Source organism: Miscanthus floridulus, chromosome 16 (genome assembly GCF_019320115.1).
Source record: "Miscanthus floridulus cultivar M001 chromosome 16, ASM1932011v1, whole genome shotgun sequence".
NCBI lineage: Eukaryota > Viridiplantae > Streptophyta > Magnoliopsida > Poales > Poaceae > Miscanthus > Miscanthus floridulus.
The window spans coordinates 33,851,977-33,871,966 of record NC_089595.1 but is presented as its reverse complement, the minus strand read 5'-3'; the positions used below and the strand labels follow the sequence as shown (position 1 = coordinate 33,871,966).

At 42.6% G+C, this 19,990-nt stretch overlaps 4 protein-coding genes across 4 annotated transcripts; 2 read left to right on the top strand and 2 right to left on the bottom strand.

Moving 5' to 3' along the window:
* Positions 1 to 964: 964 nt before the first annotated feature.
* Positions 965 to 5,088, top strand: LOC136511839 (UDP-xylose transporter 3-like). Its single transcript, XM_066505869.1, has 8 exons — positions 965 to 1,179; positions 1,267 to 1,510; positions 2,456 to 2,640; positions 3,068 to 3,135; positions 3,237 to 3,369; positions 3,772 to 3,933; positions 4,013 to 4,279; positions 4,636 to 5,088. Exons 2-8 carry the CDS (start codon positions 1,387 to 1,389, stop codon positions 4,759 to 4,761), a joined length of 1,065 nt encoding a protein of 354 aa, XP_066361966.1. The 5' UTR covers positions 965 to 1,179; positions 1,267 to 1,386; the 3' UTR covers positions 4,762 to 5,088.
* Positions 5,089 to 5,261: 173 nt separating this feature from the next.
* LOC136511840 (uncharacterized) lies at positions 5,262 to 8,725 on the bottom strand. The gene is made up of 9 exons (XM_066505870.1): positions 8,508 to 8,725; positions 8,345 to 8,407; positions 8,200 to 8,255; positions 7,392 to 7,485; positions 7,234 to 7,294; positions 6,608 to 6,689; positions 6,450 to 6,505; positions 6,186 to 6,249; positions 5,262 to 5,808 (listed from the first exon to the last, which is right to left on the bottom strand). Exons 1-9 carry the CDS (start codon positions 8,652 to 8,654, stop codon positions 5,745 to 5,747), a joined length of 687 nt encoding a protein of 228 aa, XP_066361967.1. The 5' UTR covers positions 8,655 to 8,725; the 3' UTR covers positions 5,262 to 5,744.
* A 1,641-nt stretch (positions 8,726 to 10,366) lies between these two features.
* Positions 10,367 to 14,237, top strand: LOC136512778 (5-amino-6-(5-phospho-D-ribitylamino)uracil phosphatase, chloroplastic-like). The gene is made up of 11 exons (XM_066506774.1): positions 10,367 to 10,510; positions 10,607 to 10,699; positions 11,551 to 11,619; positions 11,729 to 11,833; positions 12,120 to 12,174; positions 12,800 to 12,873; positions 13,088 to 13,171; positions 13,251 to 13,391; positions 13,500 to 13,565; positions 13,685 to 13,794; positions 13,870 to 14,237. The coding sequence occupies exons 1-11, from the start codon at positions 10,406 to 10,408 to the stop codon at positions 14,036 to 14,038; spliced, it is 1,071 nt and encodes a 356-aa protein (XP_066362871.1). The 5' UTR covers positions 10,367 to 10,405; the 3' UTR covers positions 14,039 to 14,237.
* Positions 14,238 to 17,926: 3,689 nt separating this feature from the next.
* LOC136513707 (germin-like protein 8-14) lies at positions 17,927 to 18,924 on the bottom strand. The gene has a single exon (XM_066507663.1). It carries the CDS (start codon positions 18,833 to 18,835, stop codon positions 18,194 to 18,196), a length of 642 nt encoding a protein of 213 aa, XP_066363760.1. The 5' UTR covers positions 18,836 to 18,924; the 3' UTR covers positions 17,927 to 18,193.
* Between the last annotated feature and the right edge of the window lie 1,066 nt (positions 18,925 to 19,990).

Here is a 19,990-nt window from a genome sequence, read left to right as displayed (position 1 = left end):
TTGAGAAAGGCATATGTGTCACTATAGATTATAATTCTTTTTCTAAAAGTGATGGCTACTTAACCCGAGGCGGTAAGTAGCATTTCACTTGGTAGAAAATGACCAAACAAACAAAATAGGTCATGAAAACGACAAAAACAAAGACATTTCTATGCTTGTGGTGGGTGGGTGGGTGGGGGGTGGGGGGGGGGGGGATGAGGTCGAGTTTAGGGTTGTTTTGGTTAATATACAAGGATATATGAAGGTCTACATTTCGTGTTGCACACGAAATATATAATTCAAGATAAAAAAAAGATCGGTTAATATTTCTTCACTAAGCTCTTGTTTAGTTTCACCCCAACTTTCAAAAAGTTGCTACAGTACCTGTCATATCGAATGTTTGCGGCCCGTGCATGGAGCATTAAATGTAGACGAAAAGAAAAACTAATTGCACAGTTTGGTGGAAAATTACGAGACGAACGTTTTGAGCCTAATTAGTCCATGTTTGAACACTATTTGCCAAATAAAAACGAACGTGCTACAGTAACCCCAAAATCCAAATTCCTACAACTAAACACAGCCTAAAATCTACATTTTGTATTACACTTTGCAATATAGAGGAATATGAAGGTCTACATTCCGTGTTGCACACGAAATATATAATTCAAGATAAAAGAAAGACTGGTTAGTATTTCTTCACTAAAATCTACATTTTGTACTGCACTTTGCACATGAAATATACAATTCGAGATAAAAAAAAAAGACAGGATAAGTTAAGGATATGACACTTTCAGTGGTATATCCTCGTGTGAGTCCGGCTGCTTTTAGCTAGTTGTCCATTCAGCTATGTTTTTTGCAACTCCAGGAAAGAAAAGAAAGAAGGCTGGCCCCACATAAAAAAAATCTTAAACATTAGCAAGGTAATTACTGCCACTGCAGAGTCAAATACCCTTCTTATAGCAATCAGCTTTCTCACCGACGGCGACCGACACACCAGCCATATAATAAAGAGAAGCGAAGCTCCTGTCCCTCCTCGTCTCCCTCCTCCCCGTCCCTGATTCGCGAGACCGGAGAGGGGCACGAGCGCCACCGCCTTGATCCCGCCCGCTCCTCCCCCAGATCTCCTCGCCATTGCCGCCGCCCTGCCCAGATTCGCGCCCTCCTCGCCCAGATCCGACCGCCCAAGCCGACGGAGGAGCGGTAGGTCTGACCGGGCGCGAGCCCGTCTTCTCGTGGGCGCTTGCTGGCGCGGCTTGCTGATCAAAATGGGCTCTTTCTCGGCTGCAGGTGCACCGGGCCGCGTGATTCCGGCGGCTCGATTGGAAATTTGTGATCTTTCGGGGGCATTCCTCGGTTTGTGTGTCGGTGCCGGTGGTGTGGTGGTGCTGCGTTTCGAGGGCCGCGGAGATGGGCGTCGGCGGGGAGAAGTTCCAGCTGGGGACGGTGGGGGCGCTGAGCCTCTCGGTGGTGTCCTCCGTCTCCATTGTCATCTGCAACAAGGCGCTCATGAGCTCCCTCGGCTTTAACTTCGGTGTGAGATCTGACTGGTTCCTGCCTCAGTTTCTTGATTTGTTATGTGTGTATGCTCGTGCTAGACGTTCGGTGATTCGCGTAGATCTGCGTACTCCATTGGGGCTGTAGTTCTGGAGATGTGTGCGCAAGGTTCAGCACTTCAGATGGTGTTGCAGGGCTTATAGCTTCAGTGATAACTTTGAGGCAGGACTAGGAGTGCCAATTGGTATCTGTCGGAACTTCAACTGTCGTTGATTGGTGCCAGTTTGATTGTGAATGGTGAAAGTGAAACATGTGTGACCCTGGAGCAAACTTGCTTTCTGTTATAGCTTTGATGGCTCTTGATGTTCTAGATTAGAGTTACTTCTATGTAGTTGGTGAGTGAGGTTGGGTGTCATGTCTTGTTTGCTTTTTGCATAGGTTGCTTGACACAAGGGAGTATCCTTGTTTGTGCTGGTGACACATTTTGATTTGCATGAGTTCATGTACCCATGCATCGTAAGGAGAACTCGTAACTTCCGATTTTGTTTTTATTTAACGATAACGTAGGTTGACTTGCACTCATAATTTGGCTCAGGCCTGTGCTGCCTTGAATTGCAAGACTTTGCATCGCAAATGCAATAAGATACTACTCCTGTGTCCACTAATGTAAGGACTTGGGTTTCAAAATTTGTCCACAAATGTAAGAACTTCTGGCCTAATCCTCCTAAATAGAAAGGATTTAAAGCTATCATTTATGACATCGGTTACCCGAATTTGCAGTACTTTAATTGCGTCAATGTGGTTTAGGTGTTTGATTGAGGGGTACATGCGTCTTTTCCCTCCCTGCCTATGTTATCATAAAAATCGTGGAAGTCCTTACATTTGTTGACGGACGAGTACTAGATCTTATTTTATCAACTTGCACTGGAGTATGTAAGTCTGATTTAAATGACTTCTAATGTTTGTGAAATATGTACTGCAGCCACTACCTTGACAAGCTGGCATCTGCTGGTTACATTCTGCTCCCTTCATGTGGCATTATGGATGAAGTTCTTTGAGCATAAGCCTTTCGATTCAAGAACTGTCATGGGATTTGGAGTACTTAATGGAATCTCCATTGGGCTCCTCAACTTGAGTCTTGGCTTCAACTCTGTTGGGTTTTACCAGGTACATAGCTATCTTCTTAATGTAGTTCTTGTACCAGTCAGAATTTCCTAGATATTTCACTCTGGTCCTGCAATTATTACTTGTCTGGTACTCTGGTACCACATCAGTGATACATTATTTTCAATATGTGGTAGTACTCATGTAGAGGTCAAGAAAAAAGTTATCTTCTTGTTGTCATGTACCATACACTCTTTTTTTGACACAATATGCCATTGCCCTTTTTTTCTTGACACAATGTACGATACACTTTTTTATCTCAACTTTATGTACCATCCACTCTCCTTGTGCTAGACACATTTTGTAGATTATTTTTATTAGATTTGCAATGTCTTTTATATAGTATTTGTTATGGTTGAATAATTGGTGTTCCTCTTCCTTAGACAATAATCAATCCACCTAACTGATGCTGAAATGCCTTTATATCTAGATGACTAAGCTGGCGATCATCCCGTGCACTGTCATTTTAGAGACACTTTTCTTCAGGAAGAAGTTCAGGTCTGTGTTCGATACATTTTGTGCATTTTTTCCATAATTATCTTCAGCTATCATTTTCTTTTTTGAAAATCAGCTAACATGTTTCTTACTTCACTCTGCAGTCGGAGTATCCAGATGTCCCTTTCTGTGCTCCTTCTTGGTGTTGGTGTTGCAACTGTCACTGATCTGCAACTCAATGCTGTCGGATCCATACTGTCCTTGCTGGCAATTATCACGACTTGCATTGCTCAAATTGTATCCTTTCAGCAGCAGCTCGAATTTATTTTCCACAAACTGAAGTTGAAGTGCCTGATAATGTTTTTTCCTTTATTTAGTAGGATTTGCACATATTTTCAACAGCATCTCCTATTTTCATGTGGCTAGCCTTGGTGTTCTTGTGTTCTAGTGTTCTAGAAGGCAAAGAAAAGCTAGTTTTCATTCACATCAAAACATGAGATCAAACTGCTGTTATTTCTCTTTACACTGCTCTCTTATAAATAAGCAGAAGGTTGTCATGATTTGAACACAAGAAGTTGTCAATGTGTGTATTTTTTCCTCTAATACCCAATGCTTTTTTCCTCTTGCTTGCTGTATAGCTCTAATGCATTTGAGTTTTTGTTTTGTGGTCAGTTTCTGTAATCCTTGATCATTTATCAGATGACAAACACCATCCAAAAGAAGTTCAAGGTCTCGTCAACCCAACTGCTCTACCAGTCTTGCCCTTACCAATCACTGACCCTGTTTCTCATTGGCCCCTTCCTTGATGGCTTTTTGACTAACCAAAATGTCTTTGCTTTTAATTATACATCTCAAGTTGTGGTGAGTAGTAAAACATCTTTGGTGCACATATCCCAACAGTTCTCATCATGTTCTAACTTTTGTCTTATCTCGTGTGCAGTTTTTCATTGTGTTGTCGTGCTTGATGTCGGTCTCAGTGAACTTCAGCACTTTTCTTGTGATCGGAAAGACATCTCCTGTTACTTACCAAGTCCTGGGGCATCTTAAAACATGCCTTGTTCTTACCTTCGGTTATGTTTTGCTTCACGATCCGTTTAGCTGGAGAAACATACTTGGAATCCTAATTGCAGTAGTTGGAATGGTCTTGTATTCATACTTCTGCACAGTGGAGACCCAGCAAAAAAACAGCGAAGTCTCCCCACAGCAGGTACCTTTCTCATGCACTGGAGAAATTTCAGTGTGCACCATTAAATTCTGCTGCCCTTTCAGAATTTGTCACCTACCTGTCATTGGCAGTGACCCAGTGTGTAAATATGATATACGAGTAACCAATCCTGAAAGGTTTGCTAAATTAGTGGCAGACTTTGAAATTTCTAAAAAAAAATTCAATTTTTTACAACTACTTATATATGGAACAAACTAGGCTGTACGTACATTTAGTTGTAAAAGTGGGATAATAGAGCTTTTGAGCAAATTTTGACATGTATTAATAACTATGTATTATATATAGATTCATTTGTTCCTCTCTCGTTTGTAATCGCCACTGTTTTTCGTACGTTGCAGGTGAAAGAAAGCGAGGCAGCCCCTTTGATTGCAGACTCTTTGAGCAAAGTTGAAAATGGGGGCGGTGTTGTTGATGACGAGCCTTTGAAGGTACCCATGTGGAGCTCAAAGTATTCGCGGGAGTGAAAATTTCTACCTCTTGACGATGGCATCATACAGGATTCAATTTAGTAGGCAGATAGTAGGGTTGGAAGCCAACCCAGAGTGTAATGAACATTTCAGTTACATTTTTGGGCTTCTTTAGCGTCACAATCTACTAGCGGTAAAAGGATCTGTTTCTTGGGAGGATGTTACCTTCAGGGTTCTCAGATATACCTTGAAACTAGACAGCAGATATTGTATGATTGTATCTGGATATGCTCCACATCCTCTTACTGTAACTCCAAGTGGGACATGGCATGCCTATATCCAAAGATAGACTTCATTCTTTTTGTATAAAAAAGATCCGGATAAGACTTGTGCAAGTTGTAGCATTTCTAGGTTCAAGTTTGTTGCTTTCAGTTCATGTTCGTTTTAAAACTCTGATAATGCAAGTTTTGTAAATTAGAAGTCAATAAGATAATGCCTATTTTCCTTTACTTCTTCCATGTAAAGGTTACATATTTTAGCGATTATGATTCCTTCAGGATCCAAACAATGGTTTGCTACTAGATGCGAAGCTCCAATAGAATCTTGTGAAAATTTAGGCATTACATGATGTTCAGATCAATTTGGTATTTTGCTAATCTAACTTGAGTAGAGAACGGCAAGGCAAATCATACAGGTTTGGCACAGCTGTTTTTTACATTTCTCACTACAAGGTTCTACAAAACCATAAACCAAAAAACCTATTCAGTCCCAAATTCTCATTGGAGAGATAGTATGCACCAAAACTCCAGTCTGGAAATGAAATCATGCGGAGGATCCGATGATGCTTCTTTCTCTTCAACCATATAAGCAAAGTTGGTTTCAGAGCATGCACAAGAAATAATCAAATAAACCACTGGCTCTTCATATGTATGATGTTCTGTTGTATCACATGTATCCAAGAAACTTGGCTGTTGCGAATCTCTCGATGTTCTGATCAGTGTAGAAATTAGTGGGCAATATGACAGTTCATTGTAGATAGGTCACTCGACCTTTGCAACTCCTCCCTCTGGGAGGCTACTATCTGCAACTGCTTCTCGCACAAACCTGCAAAGCAGCATGGCATGGTATCAATGTCAACACCTACATTTTCATCAAGTTCTTCTGCCCAACAGAATCAAGTTCCTTGCTCATAAGAATATGATAAACATGGAGGATCACAATGGAGTTAATTTCAATTAAACTAGCTAAAATATTTTCAAACTTGCTATCTTGACAAGCCCCAGATTCATAGGTGTGCTTATATCTGCACGAATGTTAAAGTAGTTTTGCATCGTTCAAAAAAAAAAAAAGTATGCCATAAGGGCTTATTTGGATAGGGAGCGCTTGGATACAAATCTCCAGCATTTAGTTCAAATCACAATAACTTATTATTCACCCTATATATAATCCCATAAACAAATTAAATGTGGCAAGCATTGTACCTTGTCAACTTCTCTTGAGATGACTGTAGGACATATATTGCAAGAATGAAGGACAAAACAAGCCCTGCATGTGTAAACGACAAAGTAATTAGAATCCAAAAATTTAAGCCTTTGTTATATCAGAACAAACACACCATAAATTGTTTGGTCAGTTGTCCATTGGATAAGGTAGGCTCCAATCCAAAGGGTAAGAGCGAAACTAAAATCAACACAACTTAGGGACTTAGCTACACGAAAGCTATCTGAATTAGCGAATGGACTCACCGGATCCAAATAACACATAAAATCCTCCAGCAACATCTATCTCTGATTGCTCCTCCCTGAATATGAATTCATGTGTTAACGGTATTCTTCAAAGTTGGCAATGTTTACTGCAGGTTACATTTATGCTCATTCACAAATAAAGCAGATAAAATTTATACCATGTATATCTAACAAGAACATATTTTGGCCAATTCTGTGGATCCCAGAAATTCTTCTTTATGTCAGGATGAACTTCCACGTCTGCCAGTGAATGAAATGGTCAGTGGGTAGGGTACTAGATCGGCCATGTAAGACACATGTATATCATCATATCTACCTTAATATGAAATTTACTGCTCACATAGGACAAAGAGGAAAGAAAGGGAACAGGTGTAGCAAACAAGATGATGCATTTCATTATGATGTTTGCAAGCCTTGGAAGTCGACATGTCTATAGCATATTGGAGTTCAACACATGCCACAGACATCATATAAGGCTCATGAATTGTTAAAGCCAAACATATTCTTGATTGGCAGAGGGAATTCATGTGCGATTAGTGAAGAACTGAATATTCTCAAATACGCTAGCACACACAGCGGGTTAATCGTAGTAAAAGACAACTCTGCACTGGCATAAGTATTGAAAAGCAGCAATACGTGACAATGATGAAAGCCCTCATCACTGGCTTTTTAGTTTGCAGAGCTAGAACCTAGACATAATTTTAGTGGACGCAAACTTTATAAAGTGAGTATAAATGGCATGCACCAAAATAAATGTAATAAGGACAGACAGCACATTACATACAGTGGTGAGGCATGTCCACAACTTTAGCTGTTACCCCAAGTATATCATTTCCAGAGTACTTCTGTGAAACCCACAGCAAATGGTATTAAACAAAAGAAGGCAGAAGACGCACTAGGATTGTTTAAACAAAAAAGTCAAGCAAGGAGTGTATTCCTCACCAAATGGAAATCGATCAGTGGAACTTCAGAGGTCTTGCGATTTATAACATAAAGCCAAGGAACATGGAACTTTTCATGTCCAATTTGAAATGTTCTGCATAGTTATAAGGTAAGAAAAACATACTTCTGCAAAGATCAAAAAACAATAATTGAACAAAAGGCATACAAATGGTGCAACCTTATCGTATTCAGTCATTGTCATTTCTCTGATCAAATTCAGTCCATTTCAAGAAAAGTCTAGTACATAATATAATCTGCACTACATGTCGGTCTCAAAACGAGTGGCATATCACACTGTACTCAGAGGGATAGTGCAGATTTTCTCTAGAACATGCCAAGCTCTAGAATGTGCAATTTCAGAGGAGTTACAGCCATAACCCTTATGGGCCTTGCGTTGGATGAAGGTTTCATAAGCTATAGTTATATAATACAAATCTTTCTATCACATCCATCCAGTAATGTGTTGCTAATTAGTTCCAGGATCTAAATCCTCTGCAATCAAAAGAATCGTGAGGTAAAAGGACCTAACCACCTTTGCGATTATTTACTCAGCACATCATCATCATTGAGAAAGAACAAGAGGAAGCTTCATTTCTCATCCAGCGAAAAAACCTTATAAAGTATCTAATAATTCTAGCATCTTGCAGTTTCAGAAACTACTAGGCAACTTGGCAACACCTAAATAACCCTGATAAAACCAAACAATTCACACAATCACATTAAGTATTGTATGATACTAATGTATAATTCAGATGCCGCAGTCTCAGACATGTTCATATACTGCGATATCTGAAGGGAAGTTACTCACATCTTGTACGGATCAGCACCAGTGAACCCCGTCGGCTTTGGGATTGGCATCAGCACCTGCACAAAAACCTCAATTAAATCAAAAACCTCCCCACAAGAAGAAAGCCCAGAGGTGGAACCTTCGATCTGTTCCAAGAAAGCCTCACCTCCCGGTTGACTGCGAAGGCCGGGCAGTGGCGGCCCACCACGTCGAACCACACCGTCCTCGACTGCAAAACCACGCCAAAAAAACGCACAGATCAGACACAGACGAACCGGAATAGCTCCATACTAGCTGCCTTGGGTAAGGGTTGAGGTCGATTGGATTACGCCGTGGTACTGTCCCGAGCGGAGCATCGGGACGATGTCTCCTGGGCGGTATGCGGCGGCGAGGGGCGGGACGGACGAGCAGAGGATGAGGAGGAGGGCGGGGAGGAGGCCGCGTCGGGTGGAGCTGGCGCTCCGGCGAGCGGCCATGGTGGGGGCGCGGCAGTCGCCGGAGTTGGGAGTGGGGGCAGTCGAGACGGGCACCCACGAATGGAGATGGGTTCAGATCTGGCGAGACTTGTTGGGCTTTGTTTGACTAATCGTGCGTGGCCCAGTCAGTTTGGGCCTTCCAAGTTTCAGCCCAATTTATGAATATTATGAAACCCATAGGTGACTGGATTCCAAGTTCAGCCCAATATATAAAGTACTTGAAACAACAAGAACAAACCCTATCCACTAAAAAAAAGAACAAACCCTAAGTTATTTGGCTTGGAACCATGGAACAAACTCCAAGGTCCTCAAGGCTACATACGTGTAACGACAACTTTTAGTAGAGGGTTTGGGGTTTAAGGTTCCGGGGATCACTAACGGCTCTAGAAGAGGGTTTGGAGGTAGTAGCCGTGACATCAGATGGGTTGAGGCTCAGCGACACAGTGAGGCGGCATGGTTGTCATTAGAGCTGCTGGCTAGGGGAGGGCAATTGTCGGGGTTGGAGTGGTCAGAGGTGGCCATGTGATTAGGGGGGATGGGGTCGAGACATCAGCAATGGGAGGTAGAATGGGTGATGAGGTGGTTGGAGTTGCCGATCGTCGGTGGTGGAAGAGATGGGCGGGGGCAACAGAGAAGGAGTGTGCGAGGGAGAGACATGGAAGACGCTAGGGAAAGGAGTGACACACTACCCGAAGTCATGACGGGTCACGCATTAACCTCTCCCTATTTGTTTTACACCAATGATGAATGACCTTATTGCTACTCCGTGAACCTTTACGTTCTCGACATAAAACAATTATGAAATTGAGGCAGAAAGAGGTTAGGAAAATGTTGATTTGGGGCACGTGGCAGAATCCGACTACCCCAACATATAATTTGTGTTTTTCCAAGAACACTAGTTACCTGAGATAGCATGCTTTGTCCATCATTCACCGGTGGTGGTTGCAAAAAGAAATTATGTTGCGGATATTGCTCATGTACACTAGGGTGAGGGTCACCTCTAAGGCATGTACACTAAGGCATGTTGAAACTTTTTCTCTTCCTTAATACAAAGACGCGATAAAGAATACAAATCACTCATGTGTTTTGGAAATGCATTCCCTTAATTTTTAATGTAAAGCCGCTTTGTTATTTTTCATTAGAACATATGGTAATTATGAGCTAAACAAATATAATTACGACCTACCACAATTTCTTAGCTAGCTTGGTAATGTCAAGGAAGATTATCATGTTATGAACTTTATGAACATCGTAGAATTTAGTATGGCATGGATAGTTGGCAACAAAACATATATCCTCAATTCAACATTTTATTTTCTTGACAAAGTTATAGGTTAATTAACTTTTTGAGGCAGGTCGATGGATGTTAAAATAATGCCTATAAACTGCAAAGAAAGTGAAAGAAGAGTATACAGTCTTGTATGCGATATTTTTTCCCAAGACTTTATACAAAAAGTCAAAAAATACAAGAAAAAGCCAAAGATACTATGCATTATCCAAAAAGGAAAATACATAAATACTGAGATTCGAGAAACTTTTATGCCTCAACTTGTGGCAGTAAAAGTTCACATGAATTCACTTCATACCCCACCACCAGCAAAAAAAAAAGGAAATAAAATTCTCCTGTATTTCGACATTTTACGGCCAGAAAAACTGTATAAAATAAATAGGAAATGGGGAAAACTTCTAAAAATAAAACCCCTCCACTACTATGCCACTCATCCAGTCATCCTCCCTTCTTTCCCCTTCCAATGGAGTCCTGTAGCTTCCGCGCCGCAACAGCGCCTTCTCCCTTCCGCTCCGCGCCCTCCTCATCTTCATCCCCGCGCGCCCCATGCCCCATACTCCGATTTCCCGTAGGCAGCTTCCTCCTCCGCTCGTATATATAAAATTTGTCGGGCTCTTTTTTGTTCTCCATTTTTTTCCTGATTTTTTGGGATGTTATTATGCAGAGACCAAGAAAAGGGAGGCAGATTGGGGTGCGGAGGAGGGCGTCCGGATTTGATGCCTTCCCGCCCCTCCCCGGCAAGGTCTTCGTCGATGAGGTGCTTTCTATATTATTTTGTTTGCTGCCCTATTTTGATTTCTTGGACAAAGAATGCATTTTCTTGGGTTGTGTTCGTTTGGTTTCAAGAAATCTGCCCTGCTCTAGGCGCAAAAAATGTGTCAAATCAACTGCTGTAGTACAGTTGGTGTCGAATTAGCTCCGTGCGAGACTGCGAGCTCTGAAGTACAATTTGTGCTTCTGTTTTGAAAATCAGTACCGTTATCTTGTTCTTCGGAAGAAGATGGTTCTAGCTAGCTCTGATTATTTGAAGCGCCTTCAGATTAGATCCTTTCTTTCGTTCCAATACGTTAGTTCGCAAACTAAAAGGTGTGGTATATTGGGTGTATGAGGGTTTGTGCCTTCCAGGTGAATTCTTTTCAGTAGATGTGACTTTCATGTATCCTACCCCAAACTTTGATTTGGACTAAAAGGCTTTGTTGGTGTTATATATGTTTTCTTAGGCTTCTTGTGTGAGCGGCCTGTTGAGTAAATCTTAGCCCTGTTTGGAGCACATGGTTTCTCTTAGGAATCAAACTGTTTCCTGTAAATCTCCTGCATTCCAAGCTTGCACTTATTTTTATGTAAATTTGTGCTGGAGCAGTTACTTAGACTGTGACTGTGTAACTGTTTAGCTGCTGGAGGGCCCAGAGTTGGCAGTTAGTAATTTTTTCCTGAGCTCCTTGTTTGTTGTGTTGCATGGGTATTCTCCATAGCTTGATTGGTAACGTGCTGTAAAATTGAAACCACCTAAAGCCACGTCCAATATTGGCCCATGCTGTTTTTTGAGGGTAGGGATTTCGCTATCATTTTAAAGTTACAGGTTAAAGAATGTTCTTTCCCCCCTTTTAGGCAATCGGAGCGGAATACGGGGAGGGCTTCGAAACATTTCGGATGGATGGACCACTCAAGGTTGATGTGGTAAGTATACATCATCATAAGTTGGATTACCATATCAAATATATCTATTTGGTGTCCAATAACATCTCTGTAATGCTAACTTTTGTTATAAATTTTCTCCATGTTTCAGGATTATCTGAATGAAAAATTGCAAGAATGCTTCCTTCAAAGGATAAGGCATGCTATGAAGCCGGATGAGGCGTTTGGTCTAATTTTTTCGTGGGACAATGTTATTGTAAGTTTTCTTTTGGTGTTAGTGTATCAAATGTTAGTGCTCCAATTTCTAAATGGCATCCTGGAGTTTTTTTTTTTCCCTACAATTATGGACTGTAAAGATAAAGATAAAGCAAACAATATCTAGCTTACACTGTTCATATTTCAACTCTTATCTGGTTTGATGCACCTCTGGGTGTTATTTGCAGTTTCTTTTGTACATGCTTGAATGTATAACTTGCAAAATATCTTTATTATATGTTGCGGATTGACTGACTGGCATGTGATGTCTGTCTTTATTCTCTTAGGCTGATACAGACTCGCTAAAGTTGAATGCTTGGAGACAGCTTGCTCTGGAGGAAGGTATGTTTATAAGCAAAGCCATGTAATTGTGTAGGATACTACTGCTATGTGACCAATCTAGCGCCATGTTGCAACAATGGAAACTGCAGGGACCATTTTCTATTTGCATGGATATATTATGTCTCCTTTTCATATTCTCATTAATGGTATCGTCTAGTTTAAGCACATAAAAAGTTATCTCTCATTTGGACTGAAATTTTGGGATGGAAGGAAGGGCTGTTGTATGAACAACACCTGTTCATTTGTCATCTTGATAGTTAATAGGTTTTCAGCCTTTTCTGCATTAAAAAATGACCCATGCTATCAATCAGAGGTAGTCGTCCTTAGATGGATTTGGTTATGCCCTGCAAATCTATTTTGCTCTACAAGTGCACAGTTCTCACCTTGGCTTTTCTACAACGTTGATCAAAGGAAGAACACTTCAGGTTGGAGTTAGGTTGGATTCGTGAAGCTATATTTTAAGTTTATCCGCACTTTCTTCAGTTGTGGGCATGTACTTGAGCTTACTACACCTGAAAACCAAAAATTCTCTTATAAACTTCTCATAAGTCATTGAATTGATGTTTATTTCAATGTTCGTGGATGCTACCTTGATATAGTTGTTAAGATTCTTTGTTTTGTGCAGGTAAGGATATCCCAAGTGCTGCTCATGTCCGGAAGAACATTCTTCATGGTGCTGCTGACCATGTTCTTAGAAAGGTGTGACTTTGTTGCATATGACAATATCATGTATCACTGAATTTGTCACCATTCGTGCATGATCAATTGATGTATCTTTTTGCAACTCGAATTTTCCACCTAATTTCTTAACAGAAAATTAAGAGGGGAAAAAAGGAAAATGCATGCTCTCTCACTTGGTATCTCCTTTTCATTTTGTTTGGCGCTCACTAGCAATCCTACATTGCCCATCCAGGTTTTGTACTGGGCAAAAGAGGAAGATAAAATGGAAAAATTGAAGGCACGCCTTATAGAGTTGTACTATGAGAACCTGTTCAAAGTAAGTTCTGTGCTTTTTTTTAATTGTGCTGCTTAATTTAAAATATTATCACCTATAACTAATTTCTCATTTCATTCAGCTCGATACACCTGTAGAAGGATTGAGAGAATGGCTGGATGCTGTTCAGACAGCAGGGATACCTTGTGCTGTCGCATCATCCCTTGACAGGAGATGCATGATCGAAGCTTTGGATCGGATGGCACTAAGCAAATATTTCAAGGTGATTTGAAGCTAATGTTTGAGCTTTTTAAGTTTACTGAATTACTGTTGCCTGAAAAGCATGTTGCTTAGCAAAGTTCATTTGATTCACTTCAGTTGTTGACTACAGGCGATTGTGACTGACGAAGATGATATGGAGTCGATAGCAAATAGGTTTCTGTCAGCTGCTATGAAGGCATGCTCCTGCCCCACTACTAGTTATACATTATGTTAGTTTCGCAAAAAAAAAGTTATACATTATGTTAGGATATATAGCTTACACTTTTGCTGTTCTTTCTTTTTTCTTCCCCACAGTTGGATCGTAAACCCTCAAAGTGTGTGGTGTTCGAGGACGATCCAAGGGGCATCACAGCGGCCCACAACTGTACTATGATGGCAGTTGCATTGATTGGTGCTCATCCAGCGTATGGATCTGTTTGTTGAAACTCTCATCTCCCCGATCCTCACATTTTTAGCTGACACTGTCTAATCACTTGCAGGTATGAGTTAGTACAGGCCGACCTTGCCATTGCAAAGTACAGCGAGCTCTCAGTGATCAACCTCAGAAGATTGTTTGCGCACAAGGGAATCAGCTTCATGGACTTGCAGAAGCAGATAATCGAGAAGTCACCTCCCAAGCGGAGGCTGACAGTAGACACCATTTTCTGATGGATATACTTTTATTTGGTGTCTGCCTGTTCACCTTCGACCCGTTGGCGTTGTATATAAGATAGTGCTGATGTTAGGTGATCTGCTGTGTCCTACCTTGTGAATGCAATGCAGTAGTTCCATCAAGGTACCATGAAGAAGACTGCTGCATCAATGTTGCATGTAAGCTGATATTATTCAAATTTATTCTTATTTCATAGTCGATGTCTAGCTCACCGACATCAAGTCTGACCAGGCCTGCTAGACGGGAAGCCTGCCTCCAGACTCCAGAGTCCTAATACCCCATCAGCAAAAACAACCTCACTTTTTTTTTGCCTCCTTATCGGATAAACTCCTCGACTCTCAAAATCATTTAAATTACATCCCTATCATATTATAAGATAGTTTACTTTTTTTTAGTAAAAAAATACATAAAACATCTAATAAGGTTTTCAAATCACAGAAAAAATCTGAGATTTTAAAAATTTTAGAAAGAAAATTCTAGAGTTAGATTAAGACAAGAGAAACCCAAATAAAACATTTAATCTCGTGAAAATATATCTAGACACGTCTAGAAATTAGACTCAGCTCCAGGAAAATGAGAATAGAAAAAGATGAAAAATTCCCAAAATGTTCTCATGGACATCTAAACATGTTTTTAAAACTTTCCCAAAATATAACTTACTCTTTTCATTTTAAATTATAAGTTGTTCAGTCTTTTCTAAATACATAGCTATTTACTATGCATCTGGACCTAACGTATATCCAGATATATTGCAAAAGGTATTATACTAAAAAAGTCAAAATAACTTACAATTTATCATGGAGGGAGTACATTTATATTGAATGCATTCATTTTGACCAACGAGCTGTAAAATAAAATGAACTTGTTTAAGTAAATCAACAAGATTTGATTGTCCCCCTCACACACCTAGTCACGTTAAAAGACTTGGTAAATAAACAAGAAGAGGGAAATAGAGCATGCGCCAACATCTAGCCCGGTTTGAAATCGTGTCCAGTCGAGGGGAGACCCGATCAAAGCGACCTTAACAAAAAGTAAGAACTCCTGTAAGACTGATGACGTGCTCGAGCAAACAGACGTACGCCAAGAGATCAGTATACCACCAATCACGCCAGTCAAAGGGAGGTACAAATAGTCAAAGTCCGATCCCATTGTATCCATAATAATGGAAGGAGTTACATACGGAAATTTGGTTTTCTGAAGAGCATATAGTGAGCATAATAATGGAAGGAGTTACATCGGCAACAATATAGAGAGCCTGCTCTCTATAAAAACGTCAACGCCAGGCTTATATACTTGCCAGCCACACACACATCAACAGCCCATGGCCCATTTACAGCCGGAACATCACGGCCTTGTTCAGGCCTCCTTCATGCTCTCTCGCGCGACTCACGTCTTCAGCTTTCTGTCCTGATGGTGGTGACAAAATTATTTTGTCACTGGGCACTTCAACATCACTATTTTTGCAAGGCCATAGAAAACCAAATTCACCAATAAATAGGCACTACGCTTTCGAGCACCACATGCCCCCTTCAGACCATTGTCGAGGTACCAGCTACCAGCACCACCATATGCTTTGGCCTCCCTCCCTGCTCCCCCCGTTGAAAACCTCCTACATGACTTGGCACCAGATTTAGGTATCCTGTTCCTGGTGGCGGATCCAATGGAATGTCTAACGTGAAGCCCCCCTTCCTCCATGTATGTAGCGGAAAGGAGTGGTTGAACTCCACTGATGCGCTTGTAGGAGGGGTTGGATCTATTGGGACGTTGAAGACGATGTGAAACTCACAGCTTGGGCCGTTGGCCAGTGGGCTTCAATAAGTGGCTGAAAAGTCCAGTAGCCCAACATAAAAGGCCCAATATCCTAGAGTCACGACCCTTCTTTATTTTCTCACTTCCTCTGATTTGGCAATACCCGATTTGAGACTCCTGGACCCCGGTCTCTTGACGGCCACTACTCTCAAGTCCCAAACCCTAGAGTTGATGGGTGGATAGTGTAGGCTGCGATGTGAGATCCCGCTGCCTAGAAATTTTTTTCTCGGCCCAGGCCCAACCCGTAACATTAATTTCCTTTATTTTCACACTGCAAAATTGCGAGCGGCCTGGCCAAAAATGCGAGCCACAAACCTACCCATTGCCCTTATTGCAGGCCCATCCTAAACCCGGCCCGACTCAACTTTTTCTTAGGTGTACCATGATCAGTAAAGTAACTTATTACTTACTCAAATACCATATACCAATAAGAATCCCAGATGTTTGCTCACAAGAAGGAAGCTCGCATCCGCCAAGGTAGGGCTTCACCTCACTTTCTCCAGACTCCCCTCACTTTCTCCCTATTTTCTACACTTTGGTAGGGCTTCACCTTTAGCTTGGAATGTGTGTATCGCCTTTGTGTGCTTTCAAAATTCAAAGTGAGGCAAGCACCGCTATTTATAGCCTTAGGACACTAGGGGGTACTTGTAGTCGAAGATGAGGTGGTTTAGAGCCAAAGTGGGATCGGACGACCCTACCCATTGGTTGACTGTCAGATCCACCGATGGTGCGGCATCGGTTGAGATTCACTCCTAGAGTCGGTAAGAAGGTACCCGAGGAGTTTGAGGTGGTTTGGAGCCATGTGACGGTCGGCCGACCTACCCGGTCACTCAACCCATCACTGACACCTTCGGCCTCCGACTTTCGTGTGTGCGTTTGTCCTCGGTGGGTAACTTCTATGGTGTGTGAGTTGCATCATTAGAACACCATTTCTTATGCCAAGTGGGTCCTTGGATCCATGCACTTTCCTTGTGAGCCCTTTGATCATCCAAAGTGTGTTTCTTTGTGGAATCCATGGCCTAGAACACTTGGGGGGAGGGGGTGTTTCCTTGCATGTGGGAGTTTGGTGGACCAAAATGGGGAAGACCCACGGTCGGCCGACCATGGGGGTCGCCCGACGACCCCCATTTGGGGGTCCAAATAAGCCCAATTTTGGTAGGTGATCTTTGCATACACATAGTCACCAAAACTTGTTGAGTTGGTCAGAAATAAATCCTATGACTGGTTTGTGGATCATTGTTGTCATTTTATGCAGGAGATGATGGTCGAATTTGGAGGTTAATGACCATCAACAACTTGGCATGCTCCAAATCCGAAACTCAATGGTCGACACATGGCTTCTAGGCTTTGAAGTTTGCCTTCAATGTCCTCATCTCAGCCATGGACTCCTTCAAACTCGGTGAGGCTCTTGTTGTTCTTGCTCAACATGGTGAGGATTGACCTAGACCGAGTCTCCGTCGTCATGATAAAGTGTTGCTTTGATACCAGTTGTTACTTACCGACCAAGATCGAACATGTATAGCGACAAAGTGGATGGAATTGGATAGTTTTGCAGCCTATCTGCATCCATCTCCTCCTTTGCTTGCATCGAGCTCGGTCGGTTCAATGTATCATCCAACACTATATACTCATTCTCCATACATGGAGTGATATAAGCCACCTATGCACCAAAAGCATAGATGGACCACATATAGGAAGGCCTTACATGGGCTAAACCATTGGGCCTTGTGAAACAGGCATTGGGCCTCCGAGTTTCGGTATGCTTTGTCATATGTTCTTTCCACTTGTGGACTGAGGCCCCTTCATACTCATTGTCTAGCTCTTCTTCTTCTCCCTCAGATAATGAAACTGTTCTAATTAGCTAGTATCAACAATCTAGGTAGCGTTGATGGTGACACCGTCCATTTTGTTGTTGATACTGGTTCATTAAAACAGTTTCACTAGGTGTGAGATGACATATGTACGTATTTCAATAGTAGGATTTAAATGAACCGATTAATTGCGGCATCTACAAAGAGGTGTGTACATATAAAGCACTGGACACACAGTGAAATGTAAACCTTAATGAACCAAATGAGCAGTCATATAGCTAATGCAAATGACTACGACCACACAAGCTAAAATTTTGAACCAATCAGATGCACATTTTACTCTTCCCTTGCAACAAATTGCAATGAAACTGAATACATACTTGAATGAAAAGTACATACATGAATAAAAAAGGGTAAGATGAAATAGACCACGACTACTTTGACAAGACAGACACGCGTTCCATTCGATGACGACGGACCAAGACGACGACGACCATACCCAGCTTGCACTGTATTGTCGAGAAGAACAGCTTAACCGCTGCCGCCGAGCACGCTCTTGAGCTTCTTGACCTGTGCATCGTCCAAGAAGGTGACCTTCTCCACCACGACGGATGGGAGATTGTTGGCAAAGAGCGCAAAGTCGGTGATCTGCAGGCCGGGGTTGGAGCTGCTGAAGGCGACGAGGCCGACGGCGGGGCCGGTGCCGGCGTTGTACTGGTAGTGGAGCAGGCCCTGCGGGAACACCATGATGTCGCCGGCGTACAGCGTCTTGGTGTAGACGGTGTTGGAGCCGGAGCTGATGAAGCCAGCGGCGACGGTGCCCTGGGTCACGAAGAGGAGCTCGGAGCCCGCCGGGTGGGTGTGCAGCGGCACCACGCCGCCCACCTCGATGTCGAGCCTGGCCGCGGAGATGCCGAGCCCGTTGACGCCCGGGAACTGGCCGACGAAGGCCGGCGTCACGGCGGCCTTGATGAGCGGGTTGATTTTGCCCTGCCCGGCCAGGCCATGGTAGTAGAAGTCGTCGGCGGTGACGCTGGACTTGCACGGGTACCCGGCCGGCGTGTCGCTGCAGGTCAGGTCGGCGACGCAGAAGTCCTGCGTCAGCGCGAGGGAGGCCAGCGGCAGGAGGAAGAAGGAGAGGAGGAGCACGGGGAGCAACACCGTCCTGGCCATGACAACGCGCGTTAGAGCAGCTAGCTCAAGATAGCTTTATCTGAGTGTGTGTTGCATTCTAGGCTTGAAGCTAGCTAGGGCCTCTTCATATAGGAATAAGAAGGGCGTACTGTATGTGTAGCTGTACATGTATATGCACGTAGAGAGAAAAAAAATGACAGGGTACGTTAACAGCTGTTAACGTGAGTGAAGTTGGGATTGGGATGAGAGGCATGCGGCTAGTGTTCGTCAGGTACACGGGCTTGGCGCTGTTGTTAAGAGGATTTTGGACGAGAGGAGCCAGTGAGACAAGCGTTGCCAGCTGTGCATGCATGGTCCAGGATGAACAAATGGGACCAGCTTTGATGAACAAAAGGCCTCGTCTTGCTCTGCATTGTTAGATTGATCGGGATTATCGATGGGCGATGGATAGGACACGCAATACACTTTTTTACGAAGATAGCTAGCGATATGCTCCCGACTAGGCCAAATCTATTTATTCTTACTATTTGGTGAACAAAACAAGTCTCTATTTTCATTCTCACAATCTCAAAAGTTACCATGCTAATCCAAAAAAAAATAAACCCTGCTCTTACCCGACACTACGTCAAAAAGGGTTTTTAGGGGCAGTTGTAGACCATTTGTAGGGGCGGTTTGTCCAGCCGCCCCTACGCAAGGATCTCTATAAATCATGCATTTGTAGAGGCGGTTTCCAGGCCGCCCCTACAAATCGATTTGTAGGGACGGCTGGTGTTTCCAGCCGCCCTTACAAATCGATTTGTAGGGGCGGTTCGTATTACCAGCCGCCCCTACAAATAGATTTGTAGGGGCGGCTTGTATTACCAGCCGCCCCTACAAACAGGTATTTGTAAGGGTGGTTCAATCTAGAACCGCCCCTACAGTACGTTTTTCCGCAAAAAAAAAAAATCAAATTTACAATTCAAAATCGCGTTGCTGAACGTGCCACGACCAACGTTCTGAACCGCGTTCGCGTTGCCGAACGCCCCGCGACCAACATTCCGAACCGCGTTCGCGTTGCCGAACGCCCCGTGACCGCGACTACAAGCACAAGAGTATTATATAAACTACAATTACAAGTCTAATTCACAAGAATATATACAATTCATCATTAAATATATAAATTCCATACATATTGTTATCAACGTCCTAGAGCTA